Genomic DNA, 20544 nt, shown 5'->3' with positions numbered 1-20544 from the left:
AAAGATTTGAATGGGGGAATTTGAAGCAATGCTGTGCGCGCCAGAAAACAAAGTGGTGTAGCTGACAAGACAACACATTCACAACCTGCCACTACTGAACAGCTCATATCTAATGAAACACTTACTTTTTGGCTTCCGTTTGCATTTGCTCCACCTGTTGTTTTAAGGAACTGTTTTCTTGTGTAAGAGAGGTCAGTTGCTCTCGATCAAACCGCAAAGACTATAGTGAGAAGATAGAAATGTAAAACACTCTAAAAACCTTGTGGTCCATGCACAGGTAAACTTTCACAGCATGATGGTCGCTGTGCAGCAAAGATGGCATAGACGATCAAGCGATTGGCTGCTCTAACAGAGATGAATCTTGATGCTGGAATTATAAAAATATTATAGCATTGCTCAGCTGTAAGGATGGACTTTTGGTATATAGTGGGCACTACATTGGATCACTAGTTCATTTGTTAAAAGGTCAAATCCCACCTAATTAAAACCTACAAACCTATCACACGGGCTGGCCCAGCACAAGGAAGAGTGCATAGTCGTGTGATGGCAGTTTGAATGCTAAAGTCTTCAGTTGGTCTCAGTGGAGAGAACCACGTGGGATGTCTTCTGGGAGACAGTCAATTTAAATCTCAATCAATGCCACACAGTCATAAATGCCAAATATTTGTCAGTATCCCAGAACTCCATAATTCGCTTAAATCACCCTCAACAAGGTTGACCCATATGCATCGCACACACACATACTCAACGGTGAGGAGTTGCAGAAGAACTTTATACACAGTGCAATAAAAGGGGAGGGGCTGTCTTCTCATACGGTATGCAACTCACAAGTGAAAAGCTAGAATTCAAATCCTATCAGAACCCTTGCAACTATGCACAAATCCCTACTTCTACAAGACAGTACAGCAATTTAGTGGAAGCAGTCTTCATGTGTCCGACAATACGGAATTGTACGGGATTAGTATGTGGGTCTCATATTAAGGTTTTTACATTGTTGTGTATCTCTGAGAAACTAAAAGCCCATTCATAGAACAGGAGGACGTCACAAAATGAAGGGAATGTCTGAGACAGAATTCAGCATGAAAGAAAGATCAGTCACATCCATTAGTCATGTCACACTTTTAATCAAAGGAACCCAGATAAAGAGCAACATTCTAACACCCAAATACACAAACCCATCTAAAATAGCTGCTTCTACATCTTGCTTTTGTTGTTTTATAGTGTAAACAACATGAGAAAAGTAGGCCTTTCTCTACATTAATAAGTTTGTGGATAGACGGAGAAGACAATACTGTGAAATACTCAAAAATGTGTATGTTTGGAAAGAGTTAATACCAAGAATTCATGTAGAAACCATGGTCTAGAGGTGAACCACCAGTGCAGCCGTGTACTCATGTGATTATTATCCCATAAAAATGTCAACGTGTTGCATATGCTGATATTTCTCATTGGGGGCCTTTGCACAGTACAGGAAGCGGCACAGGTGATGCACCAACCTCTTCATCTGCTTGCTTCTGTGTTGTGCTGCTATTTTGTAGAGAAACAAAATCTCTGTATAAGGGAAATAAATAGTAAAGTGTGCCATGTAAGGGACATATCCTTCAACTAACAGGTCTGATATGGAAGGCAGTGCAGTACATTGTAAAGAGTTTCTTTTCCGTATCATGATTGACAGTAAGCATGAGCATTGCTGTTAATTCCTTTTTATGTAACAGTTATCAAAGCAGCCTAACTGTCGATTCAATACTACATTATAAGTAGATGTTGTAGGCATACCTGAAGCTGTGTCTCCATTTCATCCCGCTCGTCTTGCGCCTCCTGTAGATGAGATTCCAGTTCCTCCATCTGCTGACGGACATCCACCATATCTTTCTGCAGCCTGGAATAGTCCACCTCGACGGACTTCTTTTCCCCCTGAAGTTTCAGAATCTCGCGCCTCAGCTCCTTCAGCTCTGCATCCAGCTTCTTCTTGGTGGTTTTGAGTTCACCGATCAGCTGGTCTTTGGAGCTGGCGTCCCTTCTATAGGCTTCCACCATGACCTAGGGCAGACGGCAAACAGTATTGGTTACGTCAGTGCAGACGTCGACTCACTTCTGGATGTTCAGTACTGATTACCATCAGTGCGGACAGCGACTCACTTCTGGACGCTACTTTGACGCATGCCAAGAGCTTACCTTTTGCTGCAGAAACTGCTCCTTAACTCTCTGGGTCTGCTTCTTCAATGTAGCATTCTCTTGTTGCAGGTTTTCAACCTAGGAATGAAGACAGAAAACCCATGATCAGTGCCACTAGGCTGGTCCACAATCAAGAGCATTTCCATATAAAAACATTAAATTAGGGTACATCACTACCCTAGCGGACTCACCCAGGCAAGCCTGCATGCGACACCAAGCACTATAGGAAGCCCTGCTTCAGGTTCATACAGCAGCTGTGTAGAGTGTTTTCCAAATATCTACTACTCAAGCATAGAACAAATTCCTAGAAGAGAATTTCAATCTAGACACTGAATCTGCTCAAGCAAATCTCTTAGCCAGCTTCCCTCATCTACCACACTGAAACAATGCATATGGGAATTCCAATACCTGTCCAAGGAGATGTCTAGCCCTAAAACATTGCCACACCTGCCCAAGCAAAGGCTTGACCAAGGTGAACATTCCTACGCCTTCCCCACCAAAAATATGACCCAAGAACATTCACAAACCCACCCCAGCAGAAACAGGGCCCAAGAACATTTACAAACCCCACCCCAGCAGAAACATGACCCTAGAACATTCCCCAACCCGCCACAGCAGAAACATGACCCTAGAACCTTTCCAAACCTTCCCAAACCTGCCCCAGCATAAACAGGGCCCACGAAAGGTTCCTACCGCACCTCCGTAGAAATACGACATCATCATCCCCAAACAGGTCCCTGAAGAAACCTGACCCAAGAACCTTCCCAAACGCATCCCAGCATAAACAGGGCCCAACAACAGTTCCTAACGCAGCTCAGCAGAAATACGACAAGAACATCCCCAAACACAACCCAGCAGAAACCTGACAAAAGAACATTCTCAAACCAGCCTGAGCAGAAACATGACCCAAGAACCTTCCCAAACCCGCCACAGCAGAAACACGACCCAAGAACCTTCCCAAACCTGCCACAGCAGAAACATGACCCAAGAACCTTTCCAAACCCGCCCCATCATTAATCAGGCCCAAGAACCTTCCCAAACCCGCCAGAGCAGAAACATGACCCAAGAACCTTCCCAAACCCGCCACAGCAAAAACATGACCCAAGAACCTTTCCAAACCCGCCCCAGCATTAATAAGGCCCAGGAACCTTCCCAAACCTGCCACAGCAGAAACATGACCCAAGAACCTTCCCAAACACCACCCCAGCAGAAACATGACCCAAGAACCTTCCCAAACACCACCCCAGCAGACACATGACCGTAGAACCTTCCCAAACCTGCCTCAGCATAAACAGGGCCCACAAACAGTTCCTACCGCACCTCAGCGGAGATACGACATCATCATCATCCCCAAACAGGTCCCCAAAGAAACATGACACAAGAACCTTCCCAAACCCGCCACAGCAGAAACATGACCCAAGAACCTTCCCAAACTCCACCCCAGCAGAAACATGACCGTAGAACCTTCCCAAACCTGCCTCAGCATAAACAGGCCCCACAAACTGTTCCTACCGCACCTCAGCGGAAATACGACATCATCATCCCCAAACAGGTCCCTGAAGAAACATGACCCAAGAACCTTCCCAAACCTGCCACAGCAGAAACATGACCCAAGAACCGTCCCAAACCCGCCCCATCATTAATAAGGCCCAAGAACATTCTTAAACCTGCCACAGCAGTAACATGACCCAAGAATACTTTTCTATTTTCCAAGAAAATATTTGACTTGACTATGTTCTGCAGGTCTAGGTATACAGCATTTTGCCAGTGATCTATTGATTGTAGCCAAAAGAGACTGCATACCAAAGTCAGTTGACAACGGCGGCCCACCCCAGGCTGCACACGATTGCGCACAGAAACTTCCTTAGTGACCCAGAAGAGGGAAGGAAGTCACAGGCATGGAGAGCAGGCAAGTATATGTGGCGTAGAAGCGAAAGGAGTGTTTGGGGGTATGACACCCTCGATGAATAGAGAATCATGCCGGCACAGGGGATGGTGGAGGAGTGCTCCAAGTGGTGTTCGGGGGTAAAACCCCCTGACATCAGCATTTCACGACGGTTGAAGGGCACTCTAAATCGGCCTAGAAAAAAGCAGCCTTTTGTGAATGCACCTTCAACTGGCTGGGTTTAAACTTGAAACCATCTTCTATTGGGTGCATGTTACGTAGGCATCCCTTTTACAAATTCCATTTCCGGCCATGACGATTTCAACAAAATAAGTGAGTGACTAAGAAGTGTTTTACTTATTAAAATATTGGGTTTATGCTAAATCAGTTATTAAACTTTGGAACCAATTGATCATTTAGATCTTAACTCATCTAAATACTTTGCAGAAAGCAGCAAGCAGAGCAAAGCACCTAGAAGGAGATCGATTCTCAGTGCGTTCTGTAAAAACCATAATTTCAAATAAAATGATCATATGTGAGCTGTGAAGGCTGGGAGTCTGGCATTAATGGACTAGGAGACATGTAGCTCTTAAAAATACTAACCCATAACCTCTGTCCTAAATTCCAGCGAAACATGTCTCAGAGGCCAAAGAATGCAAAAAGCAGCATTTTTATTTTGAGTAAAGAGTTAAGTTACAATAGCTCTTCACTTAACGTTTTAAAGGTTGTCTTTGAAAACTATTGCATATTCTGAATTGGGCAGGCCATATTAGTCCAATGTATAAGTATAAAGTTGGCCAAAGACTCCTACTTCAGTGCTCATGGGCGATTATATTTTCAAGAAAGACTTTTAAGTCAACTTATCATTGTGAAAATATCATGCAAGTTCTGCACAGCTCTCAATAAAATTGTGTTTCTACAATAAAGAATCTGCCTTTGGATCTACAACCTTACACAACTTCTTCAGTAGCTAGCACTTTAAAGTTTGACAGGGTCGGGGGCTTGACCCCATTGGTGGAGGTGCGGGCACAGGGCCCCTTCCCAGTCTAAAGCAGGAGGTCTACCAGGGATTTTGCCAGAGACAGTCCTGCCCCAGTGGTGGATGAGGGAGTTGGGAGTGCCCAAGTTTCTACCCACCACCCCACATAACCCATGTAGGATGAATATGGTGCTACTGCCAATGGAAACGTACTAAAATGTTGCCACGGTTGTGGCGACATTACAAATACTGTGCTCTTGCGCAGAACAAAATTCACGATACTCATTACGCCAACAAAGGGAAGCCAGGGGTTTGCGTCGGAGTCCCTCGCTCCCCATAGTCAGTGTTTTGGGGGTTGCAGGGTATCCATGTCTCCCGCTTCCATTAGATGGTAGCGGGGGACAAGAAAAAAAAAAAAGTACAAAAAAGAAAAGAAAAAAGGACCCTGCAGCGCCAGTTCTGACCCACGTTAGTGGGAAAGAACTGATGTTGCAGGGATAGAGGAGAGACGGCGGCACAACAGAAGAGTGCCCCCAAAAATGTAAGTGGGTAGGGGGATGCAGGGCATAGTGATCTATGAGATCACTGCGTCGCGATGTAGTGGAAGTCGCCATTTTGAAAATCGACATTATAGGCAGTGCAGTGATCACATAGATCTCTGCCAATCACTCAATACCATGCTGTTTCAATTGTGGCTCAAGTTCTGGTCTCATTTCAGAAAGAAGAGAGAGTCAACATTACTAGCGCCACCACACACGGCAGCAAAATGAAGAAAGAAACCAGCAGTCCACACAAAGTCTCCCTCCGAAACATCAGTGTTCAAGGAGTCACACGCCGAGTCAACAATACACACCGCAGCGCATTGTCGGGCGAGACCTAGAGGGGCTTATAAAGACTGCAGTGTGAAAACCCATCCCGGAGGGAGAGCAGAAATAGATTGGGCTATAGGGTCAAGTGAAATGGCGGACCAATGGAGGGTTGGGAGGAGGACAGATACAGCAAGGGAGGAGTATAAAAGACAGGTAACGAATAGGCAGAGCTAAAAGGTGTCTGGGAGAGGTAGCGAGGAGAGGAGGTGGACTAGAGACCAGGTGGATGATGGACGGGTAGTGGAGGAGAGTTTTAAGGAATGTGTGGCTTAGATTGTTACAGGTGAGGTGTTGTTAGTGAGAGTGGAACCAGAAAGAAAGTGAGGCTGAGTGAGTGTTTGATGGGTTGTGTGAGAGGAGTAGGTGTTAGAATTAAAGGGGCAGAAAGGGGAGAGATGACAAAGAAGGGAGATGTGGAGAGTGTGTGCACATCAGATGGACAGACAAGGGGAACAGGTGAAGAGAAGAGAGAGGGAGGGTAAGGGTAGGAATAGAGCAGAGAGTAGGCAGAAGGATCAACAGGGAAAGGAACAGATGAGAGCGAGTAGAGTGAGAGAAAGGAGTCAGGTACCTACGAAGGCATACTCATTCCATAATTTAATCTGGGGAGTGTTTGGATATATAACCCTTAAAGGAACCCCTGAGGGAGCCAGATAGGTTTACGGCTGCTATGCCTTCATGGTAGCTATTCTTTAGACCGTAGGAGCCACCCATTGCTAATTGATAATCTGAGGTTTAGGGAAAACTGAAAAAGAATGCCTAGAGCGATGGAAGACGATATTGATAAGTCTAAATATCTTTTCTTGTGTTCAATAAAAACCTGTGAACACCACTTTGGAGTTTGTGAGTTCAACCGTGCCAAAATAAATTCCAGGATTTTTCTAAAGTATAAATAAAGTTGTCTTGTTTGGCACACTTCTGCCAATTTGTTTTGTTGTTAAGGTCACTGCACAAGAAAAAGCATTCCCAGTTAAAACACAAGTTGAAGCATAACCCCCGTAAAACCTCTTCTCCCACTTTTATGATGTCAGCAAGTGAAGGAACCACCTCCCACACAGCCTGCTGAAAGCAGATAAAAGTAACAAGCAAAGGCTAAGATCGACACTGCCTGTGCAGTCCATAAACCATACATTTGATAACAATAAAAGGTTTACTATATACACATAACTTTATACAACATTGTAAACATCAGCCTTCGCGCCAGCCAGTTACTTTATATCTTTAAAATTCGTATAGAACGTAATCCCTGCCCTTATAATTCTCAGAGCCCTCTACATAATCTACTTTTTTTTTAATTTAACATTTATTTTATACAAACTTATTACAAACTTTTATAACAAATTCCTCTATTTCCCATCCCTTAAATCACAAAAAATTAATAATAATCCTACAGATGCCCTCCTATTCCAATGTTCCTAAATTACTCTCTCCACAGACGGCAACACTTCATCCATTAGTGTCTTATTTAAGACACTGCACACGATAAATGTACATTGTAGCAGGAGAGCATCATGAACCACCACTCTTCCATATTGTCATTTAGAGGGCGGGGGGCACATTTTCTCCAGTAAAGAGATCTTTGTGTATTCAATTCAAGACATTCTGTGATCAGATGTTTCGAAGACTCAACCGACCTCTTACAAAATCTACATTGGTTATCTTTGGTGTTTTTATCTCGCTTTATCCACAGCATATCTTCTGTTTTGTAAGCGTATAATCGAAATCTCAGAAACTGGTCACGGTGATATCTTGATTGACATTTTTGAAAAATATTTTGGTAACTGTTCAAGTCCATTTGCAGCCGATCCAATATATAGTGAAGTCGCTAACGTCATACGTTGTTCATCGTTTTGTATCCAATTCCAGATTACATTTTTTTTTTTAGCTCATTGAGGATTAGACAACACTGTTTGCAATTCTATTTCCACACATTTTAGAATATGTTTTATTTTATTGGCCCACGTCAACAGAATGTCAGCGTGAGGATGTTTCTTTGATGGAACCATAATACAGTAAGCTGGAACCGAGCAGTTAGATGCATTTTCCTCAGAGCAGAGATCGATCTCCCCAACACAGTGCCATACATTAAGTCTAGACCCAGTTCATGTCTTATTGCAATCACTGAAATATTTGTCGGGAGTCTGAGAACTTTTCTCCAGAACAGGCCTTATAAATATGGCCAGATTTGAAGGTACAAAGTCCATCCTGCTTCTGCTCCAAATGTAATAGAAGGAATAACTGAGTATAAACAGTTAGTACTGGAATTAAGGTGAATTTTCCATATTCAGCATGTCATTTTGCTCCCTGTAGGGAGAATGTAATCATGCGATGTATCAAATCTTGAGACCTGTCTCATTCTCTAATCGATTTATTGAACAGCAACCCTAGATAGCGAATGGCTGTTGCAATCTCAATGATCTCACCTGCTACCGTCCACCTAAAACTTTTATCTCTGGCTTCTTTCATTGGGCCAGAGGACAGGATTTTAGTTTTTCTTGTATTTATTTCGAGGTCATTCTCAGTTAAGTAGTTTTGAAGTTCCGTTAGGAGCCTTTGCAGACCAATCTGGGTCGCGTCAACTAACACAATATCATCCACTTAAATTGCCCAGCTAATCTGCTGGCCATTTATTTTTGGTGGACAACAGGTAACTTGTTTCAAGGCACTTGGTATATCAGCAATGAACAGCTTGAACAAAAGAGCAGCAAGGGGGCAACCTTGTTTCACCCCCTTGTTTGTTGTAAGTTCTTTCGTCAGATCGCCACGTTCATTAGTTCGAACTCAAATACTGGTGGTCGCATAAAGTGCCATCACTGGATGATGTAATGCTGGTGGACATGACCAATTTAACAATTTGATCCAAAGTTTCTCACGGTTTATGGTATCAAACGCTTGTCGCATGTCTACAAAGGCTAGGAATATCTTGTTCTTCTTTTTGATTGCTTCGAATTTTAGCAAATTCAATAATATTAAATTTACTTCCGTTCCTATGCCTCGTGTAAAACCAGTTTGCCGGCAATCCATTAGCTCGGCATTCTTTGCCCATGCTGTCAGTTTATTTTGCAGAAAAGTTGCAAAGATCTTTCCAATAATATCCTGCAGGGCAATCAGGCGGTAATTCGCTGGATCATCCCGCCTGCCTTTCTTGAACACTGGATTATTACCGCCGTTGACCATGAACTTGGAAGTGTTTTCAATGGTGAGATGATCTTGAATAGATCTTCGAGGAATTTTGACCATAGGTCTTTATTAGCCTTAAGCATCACATTCGTTAGACCGTCAGGTCCTGCAGCACATGAGTTTTTTAGCTTTTGGATTGCAAGCGCGATGTCTTCAGCTGATTCGCATACGTTCCATTGCTCTAGGCATTCTTTTTCAGGTATGCTTTGCAGTGGTGTCGAACTAATAAACAAAACACTGAAATGATTTTCTCAAGCATTTTCAGAGACGCCATTCGACATCATTGCCTCTTGATTTAACGTACCTTTATTCAAAATATTCCATATTTCTCTTGACTGATGATGGTTAATAACCCTTAAGATCTGTTCTGCCCGTTCTTGCTCTTGTATATGTACAAATGACTTCAACCAATTGCAATATTTCATCCTTTGCTTTTGATAGCACAGTCGGCGTTGCGACCTAATTTGTTTTTCATTAGTCGACTATCTTTGTGCATGGTATTTTTAACCTGACACACCAAAGCACTGAAAATATACTTCTTGGTTTGAGGGCTATTTTTCGATTGATATATTTTAACTTTAAACTGTGAGAGCAGAGGCACGTAATTTATTTTACTTGTTGGAGACAGTGACGCTGACAATATTTTTTGTCTTAGTATGTTTATCTGAGAAGCATTTACCTTTGATCTATTGAATCCCTGATTGGTTGCCAATGATGCGGTATACTTCTCAGCTGGAATCTCACATGACACATTCCATGTAAATTCCAACGCAGCATGATCGCTGTTCAATGTTTTTAAAATATTTAGGTGCTCAGTTTTAGGCCACATGTTTGAAATCCAGATATAGTCCAGAGTTTTATGGCTCAGATTTCGATGCCAGGTATGACGTGGTGGAACATCGCCTTTTACTTTTCCGTTTAGCATCTCACAGTTTCAAACTTCTGGGGCTAATTTCCATCGCTGTCCTCTGCTTACTTTTTCAGCTGTCACAATTTTACTAGTACTTTCTTGTTTCGTCTTTTCCTAAAACCAAGAAAAATTCAGGTCACCACAGATTAAAATTGATAAATCAGCAAATTTAGTTAAACAAGCGTCCATCAATATTGTTATTGAATGTATGTATCTACATGTGGATATCATAGCTGTGTTTTAATAGGTATTTATAAGCAACATTTGTTTATTTTGCTTTGGATTGATTTGTTTAAATTGGAGCACAAAAATATTTGGGTTTTCCGTTTATATTATGTCCCATCCATTGCGAATTTTGACCATTGCTAATAGACCTGAGTAAGGCCGGTTTAGATGATTTTTGCCTGATAGATTTAGTAAAATTGAATAGCTATCTCTTATGGGAGCTTTTCGTAACCATGTTTCTTGTAAACAAATTGCGAAATTATTTTCTAAGGAAAAAGGGAACTCATTGAACAAATGCTGAAAACCTCTTGTGTTCCACGAAATTAATACACATGGAACCTCCTTTTGAGACCGAGATCGTTAGGCTTTCTGTTGACTTTTAAATTTGGAATTTTCCATTTTATCCATTCGGAGGGACTGCTGCTCGTCGAACAAAGTCTCTGCCGGTTTGATGTTTATCAATTTACTCAGAGTGTTGTGTCTGTGTTCGCTTGCAATTCCATTGTCGCATGATGACAACTGACTTTCTTCTTGAGAGTTTTTTCGTTCTTTTCAATTGAAATGTCAAACCCAAAGAACAACAGTTTGTCTTGAGCTGCCAACAATGTTTTTTTCACTGCTTGCGACTTAATGTGCAAAAACACTTGATCAGAACACTCCTCGGGTATGTATTCACCAATTATTATATCTTCAGATTGTAATTGTACGCAACGATGGAATGCTATGCAATAATCTCATTACGTTGCCTCTGTTTAAATTTACAGCATTTCCATCTGGTAAAATATTTTCTACTTGCAATTTCCAGATGTTTGGTTGCGGATCCGATTTTCGGACAGGCGATTCACTGATTATTCTTTTCATTTGTTTTTGCCGTTGAGCAGTTGTCAATTTTGGATTTAAGTTGAAGGAAACTTTGGTTGTCATTCGTTCTTTTGCGACTAGTGTACCTCTTTCCTCTAAGATTTTCATTTCTCTGACTCCATCTGAATCAATATGCAACTCAAAATATTTTCTCTTAATTGAGGCTGCTTCAATAACTTCTTTTGATACAGCATTTGACTTGGAAGCCTGAAGTAGAACACTGGCTCCTCTACTCTTTGTGGCATCTACAGATCTGTTAGGAGAAGCTAACTCCTCTTTCGTATCAACGGAATACGTTGATAAATCATATAGATCAATTGAAGCCGCTTGAGAGCCAACAGATTGAGTCCCCGAGTCAACTCTAGCTCTTTTATTCGGATTCAAAACTTGTTTCACGTTAGGCAACTCTGTCAACTTATTATCTTTCTCAATTTGTGTATTCATTTGTGATCACTCAGATAATTTATTTGATTGTTTAAACTAAAACAACCCCGGTTTTTGTGGTGTTGATACATTTCTTACAAATTGTTTTGCTTTCATCGATTGTCCCTTTTGGCTGCAATTCCTTACTGCCATGTTTTTCTTTTGAGGTTTTTACCGGTGTTGCGGGTACTACTAATTTCATACTACTTGCAACTGTTTTTGCTGGACCCGTAAATATTCCAAATGTTGCCATTTGTTTTTCTTTGGAGTTCTGCTCCACGTGGTTGGCAGTCAAAACACTTGTCATTTCTATGCCAGAATAGGATGACTTTCAAATCAGTAAATTTTGTGCTGTTCTTTAAATGTGAGACCTTATTTGAGAGAACATTTAAATTACTGGATGTGCCAGGACCTGTCGAATTTACTGACACTGCTTTATCCGTTCCTGCATCTCCGACTGCTGGTTTTGTCATTGTTTCTGTAATTGCAAAATCCACAATATAATTCTCTAAACTATGAGTTGTGAGTTCTCTTTCCAACTGGCTCCTGTTTCGAGCTTGATGTCCTTTTCCTAGGGACTGCCGAAGCTCTGCAGATTTGGGCAATCCTTTTAACTGATCAGGTTCTTTCCTCTCATTGTGCCGAAGCCATTTCATACATTGTAATATAGCGTGCATTATGTCAGTTTTGTCTCCTTGATCTCTCATTGCGAGGTCACACAAACGATGTTGCCATAGTGAAGTTAATTCTGCTTCTCTTTCTAGGCGTTGATGAAGCGATTCATTAAGACCTTCCATGTGATATATGATATGATATGGCATTTATAACGCACCTATACACAAATGTTTCAAGACGAGACAACTTTACATTTAGATTGCTCAACATTGCACTTGATCCTTCATTGATTCACTCCAAGTTTCATATAGCTTCACAAGAGGGATTCATGCTAATGAAGTGGCTGCTAACACATTATTGTGGGTTTGTATACCCGCTGCCACTGATAGATTTGATTTGTTGCTGTATTCAGTATCAACTTCCTGAGAATGAAGAGACTTTTGTCTAATATCTTCACTCATTTCCAAATTACTCTTGTTCTTAGTTTGCAATTTGGTATGTGCCAATAGACTCTCAAATTGAGGACTCTCCTTCTGGATTGTATTCGCGGTTTTCTTCATCGCTGTATTTTTCAGACTGGCCCCGCCTTTCGCTTGTGGAGTACTGGTGCGCTCATGATGGAACACTTGCATTGATAGTGGTAATAGGCTGGGAGGAGCATGCTCGACTAGGGCTCTTATTTTCTGACTTGGGCTGATGATAGCCGGTAATTTCACAAAGCTGGCACTTAATTGATCAACAAAATGTCTGCTGTTAGGCGTTCTGTGAGGCGGGATTCTTGGCCAGCCAAATCTATCACATTGGCTCTCAGTAACAGTGAATTTGTCTTCATCAAGGTATTCACAACACGTGCTGCTGGTAAAATAGATAAAGAAGTCAATTCTATTTGCATCTTTCCATTCTTTAATCCAGAATTAGATTCCGTTGAGAGGCTGCTACTAAACTCATCATTATAATCTACTTGAGCATTATTTGATTTGACTGTATCCTCCAAGTTAACATTTTCCATGTTAACATTTCCCATTGATGTCACTGGAGGCAGAAAGACAAAATCATTTTGCTCCAAGCTGTTTGTCGGAATATGGATTTCTAACTGTTCCGTGTCGGTAACATCAAATGGGGATTGGCCGTTTCTATCTCAACTGTCTTAATGCTCGACATGGCGACTGCTGGTATATTATTCATTAAGGTCTTAGCGGTGATCTCATTTGAAGCAGCCATTCCGTCAGCTGACTTGCAGAAGGGAACAGTATTGCATTGCGAGTTTGTAATGCATTTCTCAGCTAATGATGAAAGGCGAGGAACAGACCAGTTTAGTGTTAACGGGCAATTAGGTCTTACGGCACACGTTTGAACACGCTTACCTCTGTCCCCATGTCATGTAGTTTGTCAGACTTACGGCAGCGGTGATGTTGTAGTTTCTTTAGCCACGTCTGGGGGCCAGGTGCCTCCGCCATCGTTCTCGAGCTGTTACTCGGGCTGAAACTCCTTTCCACCCCTTCCTCAGCCCGATGCGGACTGGTGCAGACTGGAAACTCACTACGGAACACGGCGCTACGCAAGGGGTTTTTAAGGTGGAGTCTCTCAGTTGAAGGACAAGTAATAGATTTTTGCACAACGCTACTGAAGCTCCTCACGCGCATCAGCTCAGACTAGACTGGTGCAGACTGGGAACTCACTACGGAACACGGCGCTACGCAAGGGGTTTTTAAGGTAGAGTCTCTCAGTTAAAGGACAAGTAACACATTTTGACACAACGTTGCTGAAGCTCCTCACCCGCATCAGCTCAGAGTAGACTGGTGCAGACTGGGAACTCACTACGGAACTCCTTCTCCCACTTTTATGAGGTCAGCAAGTGAAGGAACCACATACCACACAGCCTTTTGAAAGCAGATAAAAGTAACAAGCAAAAGCCGAGAGTGTTACTGCCTGTGCAGTCCATAAACCATACATTTGATAATAAAAGGTTTACTATATACACATACTTTATACAACATTGTAAACTTCAGCCTTCGCTCCAGCCTGTTACTTTATATCTTTAAAATGTATATATCTTTAAAATGTATATATATATATATATATATATATGCCCTTACAATTCTCAGAGCACTCTACATAATCTACTTTTACATCCACTGAAAAGGCAACATGGGTGTAACATTCACTTAATAACATTAGAAAAGGGGAACAAAGTGGAAGCAGTCAACATGCAGATTCGAAAAATAGCAGCCAAATATGGTGCCGCAGCAATTTATATTTTTCAAAAAGCATAGATTGAGATTCCCAAACCGCAGGTATCATCTACATTAAGTGGGTGCATGTTAGGAAGAATTCTCAAACATTTGCTAATTCCTTCCTCCTTTGAGATATCCAGCAACTTTGCTGGATTTTGAGAACTTGATGTTTTTAACCTGGAGAGCGTGTGACCCTTTTTCCCCACTCTCTCATGTATTTTAATGTGAATTTTACCTCTGTGTTTCTTTTGGCTATGGAGTGTGACAAACTCCATAGGCATCATCTTTTACATTGTGTCACACAGCACCTTCAGTGCAGCATTACAGGGAATTCTTTCAGATTTCCCAAGGTTTAAATACCTTTCTCTGGGATAAACTACTGTTTCCCAGAGCAGTAAAGTGAAATTGCCTTTACTTACTGTTGTAACTTTCTAGACCCAGCACACCGTATCTTATCATAGAGTGCTGGAGGGGTTACTTAGTATCCCCTGTGTCTAGATGCTCATGTAACGTTTTTATGTTACCCTTTCCTCACAGAATGGCTGGTGGCAGTGATTTCATTCAAACTACCATGGTTTGCATTTACCGCGAGCTGCGCTCGCGGCTCCGATAAAGCAACCGCGGGAGCCATCTTTTTCAAAATGGCACAGAGCCATCTTTGACAAAATGATCCCCAGTCTTCTTTTTTCCCCATGTCTTTGTGGAAAGGTCCTTATAGAGATTTTCTCTGCGCGCCAAACCAGGTTTGGTCTCTTTGTTCATTTCGCCTTTGGCAGGGTTCTGGAGTGAAGCCCACCTCTGGCTCCATATTCTATGGTGTAGGCAGGAAGTGAGGGAGGTGCCCGAAACTCCCTGTGCTTAGTCTCCCAGGAGACCCAAATGCATTCTGTGGTGATTGGCTGGCTAACTGTCCGGCAAGGACATCCACCCTGCTGGGTGAGTGACAGCAAGGCTGGAATGAATGGGAGAGAACTGAATAAAAGGCGAGTCTTTTGGCTTGGAAGGCAGAGTCGACCACTGGACAAAGGAACCGAAGAAGAGCTTGAAGAGGACGCCTGCTGCAACTCCTCGAACATTGGTTTGCCAGGTGAAGCCCTGCTGCAGTGCCGAAATACGAAGTTCGCATCGACAGAGAAGCCCCTGCAAGGACGACTTCTCCCTTTGAGTTGGTGGGACCAATCAACTCCAAAGTAAGCCACCTGGACATCCATCTCCGCGCTGGTTGAATTTCCACAGAGTTGCTGCTGGAAACCGTAGAGAGGAGAGGAACACCAGATTGTGTGTGTTACTTTTGGCCTAAAAGCTGGCCTAAAGCTTTTGGAAGATGATCCGGACCAAGCCTGAGCCCCCTCAGCAGAGTGCGGTACCACGGAAGCACAGACAGTCCATCTTGACAGCCAGGAACCGCATTGTTGCTATTTGTGGTAGCCACGAGAAGCTGAAACGCGAAACAGCCACTGAAAGTGAAGCTTGCCGGTTGAAAGTTTTGACCGTCCCAGTGCAGTGCAGGAGTCCCCAAACGACCTCCCCCTTGGCCCACGACTGAGTCCCAGGAACAGTGAGATCTGCAGAGCTACACAGGAACAGAAATCATCAGCTGCATCTTTTCTTCTTTACTAAGATACTGTAAAACAAGTCTAAGAGAACTTACCTCTTAATGCAGAAGTGCTTGTAATTTCTGCAATTCACAAGTCTAATCAGCTTGTGGCCCTACATATGATTCTTATATAACTTGTGCAAAGACTTTTCCATTTACTTACGGGAAGTGCTTCATCCTATACAAGACCTTTGCCCATTGACTTTGGCTTAGCCTATTGAATAGTATGACTCTTCTAAGAGGATCTAAAAGTGTTTGCCCTGCTTAAGATATTTGCGATCTCTTGTGTTCTAATAACCTTATCCTTTTACCAGCTTTTAAGAGTGTTCTGAATGCCAACAGTAAGCTATTAATGTCCCCAGCACCCTTGTTATTGAAGTCACCAATGGGTGTAGGTTGTGTCTGTGGGCCATCCCAAACGGGTCTTATCTGATTCAGAAACTCCGTACAGTATTGAAGTGTATTTGTGTGTTACTATTATATTGCTCCCTTCTAAAGAAGGCTTTATAACTGACTGATACATTAATTATTGTTTATGCAAGAAACCTTGAGTGTAAGAGTTTATTTGAATACCTGTAACTGTGAATCTTTGTGTAACTCCACTACTGCTCACATTTCCCCTCTTGAGATAAGCCTGGCTGCTCAACACGCTACCAAAACTGTGTAGTACAAGCTTATATCAAAGGTTGGGTTGCCTATACCTGTAGTCAGAGTTGCTTGTAGTGTTCCCAGAGGGTACTGCGTTCAAACTTTGCCCAACAGCGCATACGCCTCAAAGGTTTGCATAAGTTGGGTTTGGGTCTTGATCTAAATCTTAATAAACAAGGCCAGGTTCAGTCACTTAATGATTGAAGGACTTTGTCTATTTTCTGCAGCCCCCATCTTGCTCCATCATATATCTGTACATTAGCATACTTTAAGCTGTGACATCTGTAGTGGGTGCTTCCTTGGTATCTTCCATGTCCCCATCTGAACATGAAATTAAGAATAGGTAACATTTTCAAGAAATGCATGATGCAGAAGCATTTTAATGTAAATAGAACCACTTACGGCAGCAACTATGAAGACTTAATTATTACCTGGCTGGTTTTAACTGCCGTTTCTTGCCGGAGCTTCTCCAGAATTGCCGAGGTAGCCTCAGCGCCCTCCTCCAGGCGATGTGCCCCCTGACCCAGTCCTTCATGCTCTGCTTTAGCAGCCTGTAGGGCCACCTCAAGCACAATCTTCTCCTTCTGGAGGTACTGGATTGTGTCATCTTTGGTGCTGGCATCGGCTTGCAACTCTTCAAGTCTGGCCTCCAGCTCGTCATAGCGTGTCTGCAGTGCATTCAGGGCCTGCTCCTTGGTGTGCAGCGTCTCCTGAGCCAGGGTGACCTGTTTAAGAAGTTCCAGATGATCCTGCTGCAGACCTTGGAGCTGCAGGTCCCGTTGGTGAAGGGTGAGGTTTGCCTGATGGACAGTAAAGAAGAGATTTAATTCAGAGAATGCAGAATGGTGGTACAACTGTTTCATAGTAGTTAAATCTTTCAAATATATGATATATGAAATGCCATTTATAACACGCCTGTACACAAGTGTTTCTAGGCGCCACAAGACAAGGGAGGGAAGACATTGGGAGGATCAGACAATGATCCTACTAAGCCTTGTGTCATTCGGATCGTGCAAGTGTGACAATAGAAGTGCAAAAGGAAGGAGGGGGGGATGCAAGGGAGAGGAAAAGGTGGAAGTGTGATAAGGGCAGCATGGCTCTAATAAGTGCACCCAGGGCAGCGTGGCTCTAGGTAAGTGCAGGAGGCAGGGGGGCTGTAGGGGTTACAGTTACAGCCCCATAGTGCGCGGTAGGCCATGTGGCAGTGCAAAGAAGACCGGTCGTGGAGGAGCATGGTACCCAGTGAGACTCTGAGGGAACCAAGCACCAGTCGGTGCAACAGACAGGTAAGTTAGCAAGGGATCAGGAGAGAGAAGGCAGAGGAGAAAAGGAGGGTCTTGAGCAGCTTCTGGAAGTTCAGGTGGTCTGGCTCCAGTCTGAGAGGGGCAGACTAGACCCATTTGTGCTTGGATCCGACCACTTTAACACTATGCAACGGTAGAACAGTATAGTTGGCATCAGAGCGAGTCACATACATTACTAGTAGGACACTCATTGCGTTGTCTTGCATTACCGGTCATGGTCATTGGCAACTCTTGGGAGCTCCAAGCAATCAAGGATCCAGAACACTAATTAACAGTAAATTTCCAATTTCACTATACACCCTCTATGTCTCTCTGGCTTCACAAACAAATACAATTCAAGAGAGGCAGCTAGCCACAGCTGCTGAAAAATGGCAAATCAGAAACTTCTCAGCATTCACGGGAAAATAGCCTGTTAACTGCTGGAGGACCCTTTGCAGCATCACTCGCACTCCAATTTACTGGTCACTTCGACTCTTGACAGCATTCCAGGGTACACTGCTCTTCAACCTTTTTAGGTAGGTGAAAATAGATATATTTAAGAACAGGTAAAGGCTCTAGCCAGATCGCAATTAGACCACTTCTAACTCACAATGATTAGGGCCGAAGCTGGGGAAAAAAAGCCACAATTCCTCAACCTGTGTTAGAATCATAGTTGGCCCAGAATGGCCATTTTACGATCTGCACATAGTCAAGGAAACTGTCATGGCCATCACTGCTGCACCTGGCCACACACTCGCTTGCAAAAGCAATTAGAAATGCCATTATAGTGGTATGCTTTGAAGACAACAGAGCAATTTGGACTACATCCTTTATTCTTGTACTGCCAATATAGTTTCCGTTTCACAGGTTTGTCTACCCCTTTCCTTACACCTCTGTATGTAGATCAAAAAGCAAGCCTTCTGACCTGGCTGCTTGACCAGGCCAGCTCAATTGTGTGAGCTTGCTTTTAGCACCAAGAGTGCAGACCAGAGGGGGCCCAGGATGCATCTGTAAGGGTGTCAAAGGAGGAAGCAGACACAAAGCTGGCATGGTTTTGGTTCTAGACTTATTTCTGTGTGAAAAAGGTCCTTACTATTCCTAAATTCTAAGAAGGGATTCCCTGCCTCAAAACTAATAGTAAAAGTGTCTGTCGGAATGCCAGTCAACGTAAATTCCACCCTCATGTGTCAAAAACGACTTCTATCCCTCACACTATATAACTAAAAGGTAAACTAAAAGAAGTTCCTACTTTAAGGAGAATGGCTCTGTTCTTCTTGGGTAATGTTCAAAAGAGTGTTCGCTCAAATGAAAGTTCCATGGAGAATGACTCCCTTCCCCTGAATTTCCTCTGATGCTTTCCATCTATACATTTGTGTCCCAGAACCCTATCTGGTGTCCCAGTGGTCTTATGGGAGCCACTGGGACGAGGAAACATTCCCTGGATGCTTCTTGGTTTAGCGGTTCCTTTCGTGTTCCCACCTGTCCTCCGGTTCTCCCTTTACCTTCATACAGGGTCAGGCACTGCTCCGGTTTTTCCAGGGATGGGTTTTCTGCTCTGCTGTTTCTAGGTGCCTTGTCCTTTGGCCGGCGGGCTCCATTTTGTTCTTGCGTATCTTGCACCTTTGCAGTCTCAGCGTCTCTGTGGGACCTGTCGGTCCACCTGGCCATGGTTACGCCACAGCTCTTCTTTCCAGGTCGGGCAGAGGGGTCTGCTCCTACAGGGTCCCCAGTTTATTCTCGCAGCGTGGGGCCGGCGTCTGCTGCTCCACCTGCTTCTGTCGAGATTAAATCTCATGGGTTCCTCGCTCCTCAAAGACATTAAGCCTTTCTTCAGTTTTCTTTATATAGGACTGGTCCCGCCTCCATCTATCGTCAACACCTGTAGTGCATGATTGGGGGGGGGGGGCGCTCTTCATGATTCTAGTGAGCCACCTTGTGGCAGTACTTGAAGGTGCAATCTTCATACTTCTGATGTTCTTCCTCATCCTAGTCCTTCCTACTCGGTTGGTTTCATCTGTGTGGCAATAGTAGATATGTTTGCTCTCTAGGGAAGTATTAGTGGTGGAGGGAAGGACTAGGGAATGTGTGTGTGGGGGATGGGATTTCTAGGACCCCAGTTGGTCCTTCTTCTCCCCAGAGGGGGGTGATACCTCCCCATGAGGTCCTCTCGCATTAAACCACCCCTAGGGGGACTATTGGGTAGCAGCCTCACCTCCCCAGCCTCATAAGGGGCTCCCCCTTGGGGAGAAGTGACCACACCTTGTGAATCGTCACATATTTCACAATGGGAATACTGCACTCGAAACTAGAGAGAAAAGCCCACAAGGCCGTACACCACCAATGGAATCGTCACTAATTTCTCAAGGTGTCCTAGAAAATAAATTATTGACACAAACAAAATTAGTTACAATACATTTGTGCAAAGAGTGTGAAAGAGAACAAAAAGAGTAAATGTTTGCTCCATTATCTTTTGTTTACATTTAGCTATTTGATGTAGTCTCCTGTAGACTTTTTTCTCTTTTTCTTATTCAGCTACAACTTGAAAAGCACCCAAGTGCTTGAAAAGTGCAGGTGTGCGTCCTTTTCAATAAAACCCAGGTAATGTGTGGCCCTGGGAGCTGGTGTTTCTACTTATGACAGGAAACAGGGAATTTGAATGG

The 20544-nt window shown here is 43.2% G+C and overlaps 1 protein-coding gene across 3 annotated transcripts in view; it reads right to left on the bottom strand.

Annotated features, from left to right (window-relative positions):
• GOLGA3 (golgin A3) overlaps window positions 1-20544 on the bottom strand; it is a 594692-nt gene that overhangs the window by 400856 nt on the left and 173292 nt on the right. For all 3 annotated transcript variants that reach the window (XM_069620010.1, XM_069620008.1, XM_069620009.1), the window contains 4 exons: window positions 17033-17401; window positions 2176-2253; window positions 1777-2040; window positions 126-220 (listed from right to left, as the gene is read on the bottom strand). In XM_069620010.1, coding sequence (XP_069476111.1) covers window positions 126-220; window positions 1777-2040; window positions 2176-2253; window positions 17033-17401 — 806 coding nt within the window. The remainder of the gene's footprint in view (window positions 1-125; window positions 221-1776; window positions 2041-2175; window positions 2254-17032; window positions 17402-20544) is intronic.

The sequence above is a fragment of the Ambystoma mexicanum genome, chromosome 10 (genome assembly GCF_040938575.1).
Source record: "Ambystoma mexicanum isolate Mex_15411 chromosome 10, UKY_AmexF1_1, whole genome shotgun sequence".
NCBI classification, from domain to species: Eukaryota; Metazoa; Chordata; class Amphibia; order Caudata; family Ambystomatidae; genus Ambystoma; species Ambystoma mexicanum.
This window is presented reverse-complemented; position numbering and strand designations above follow the sequence as displayed.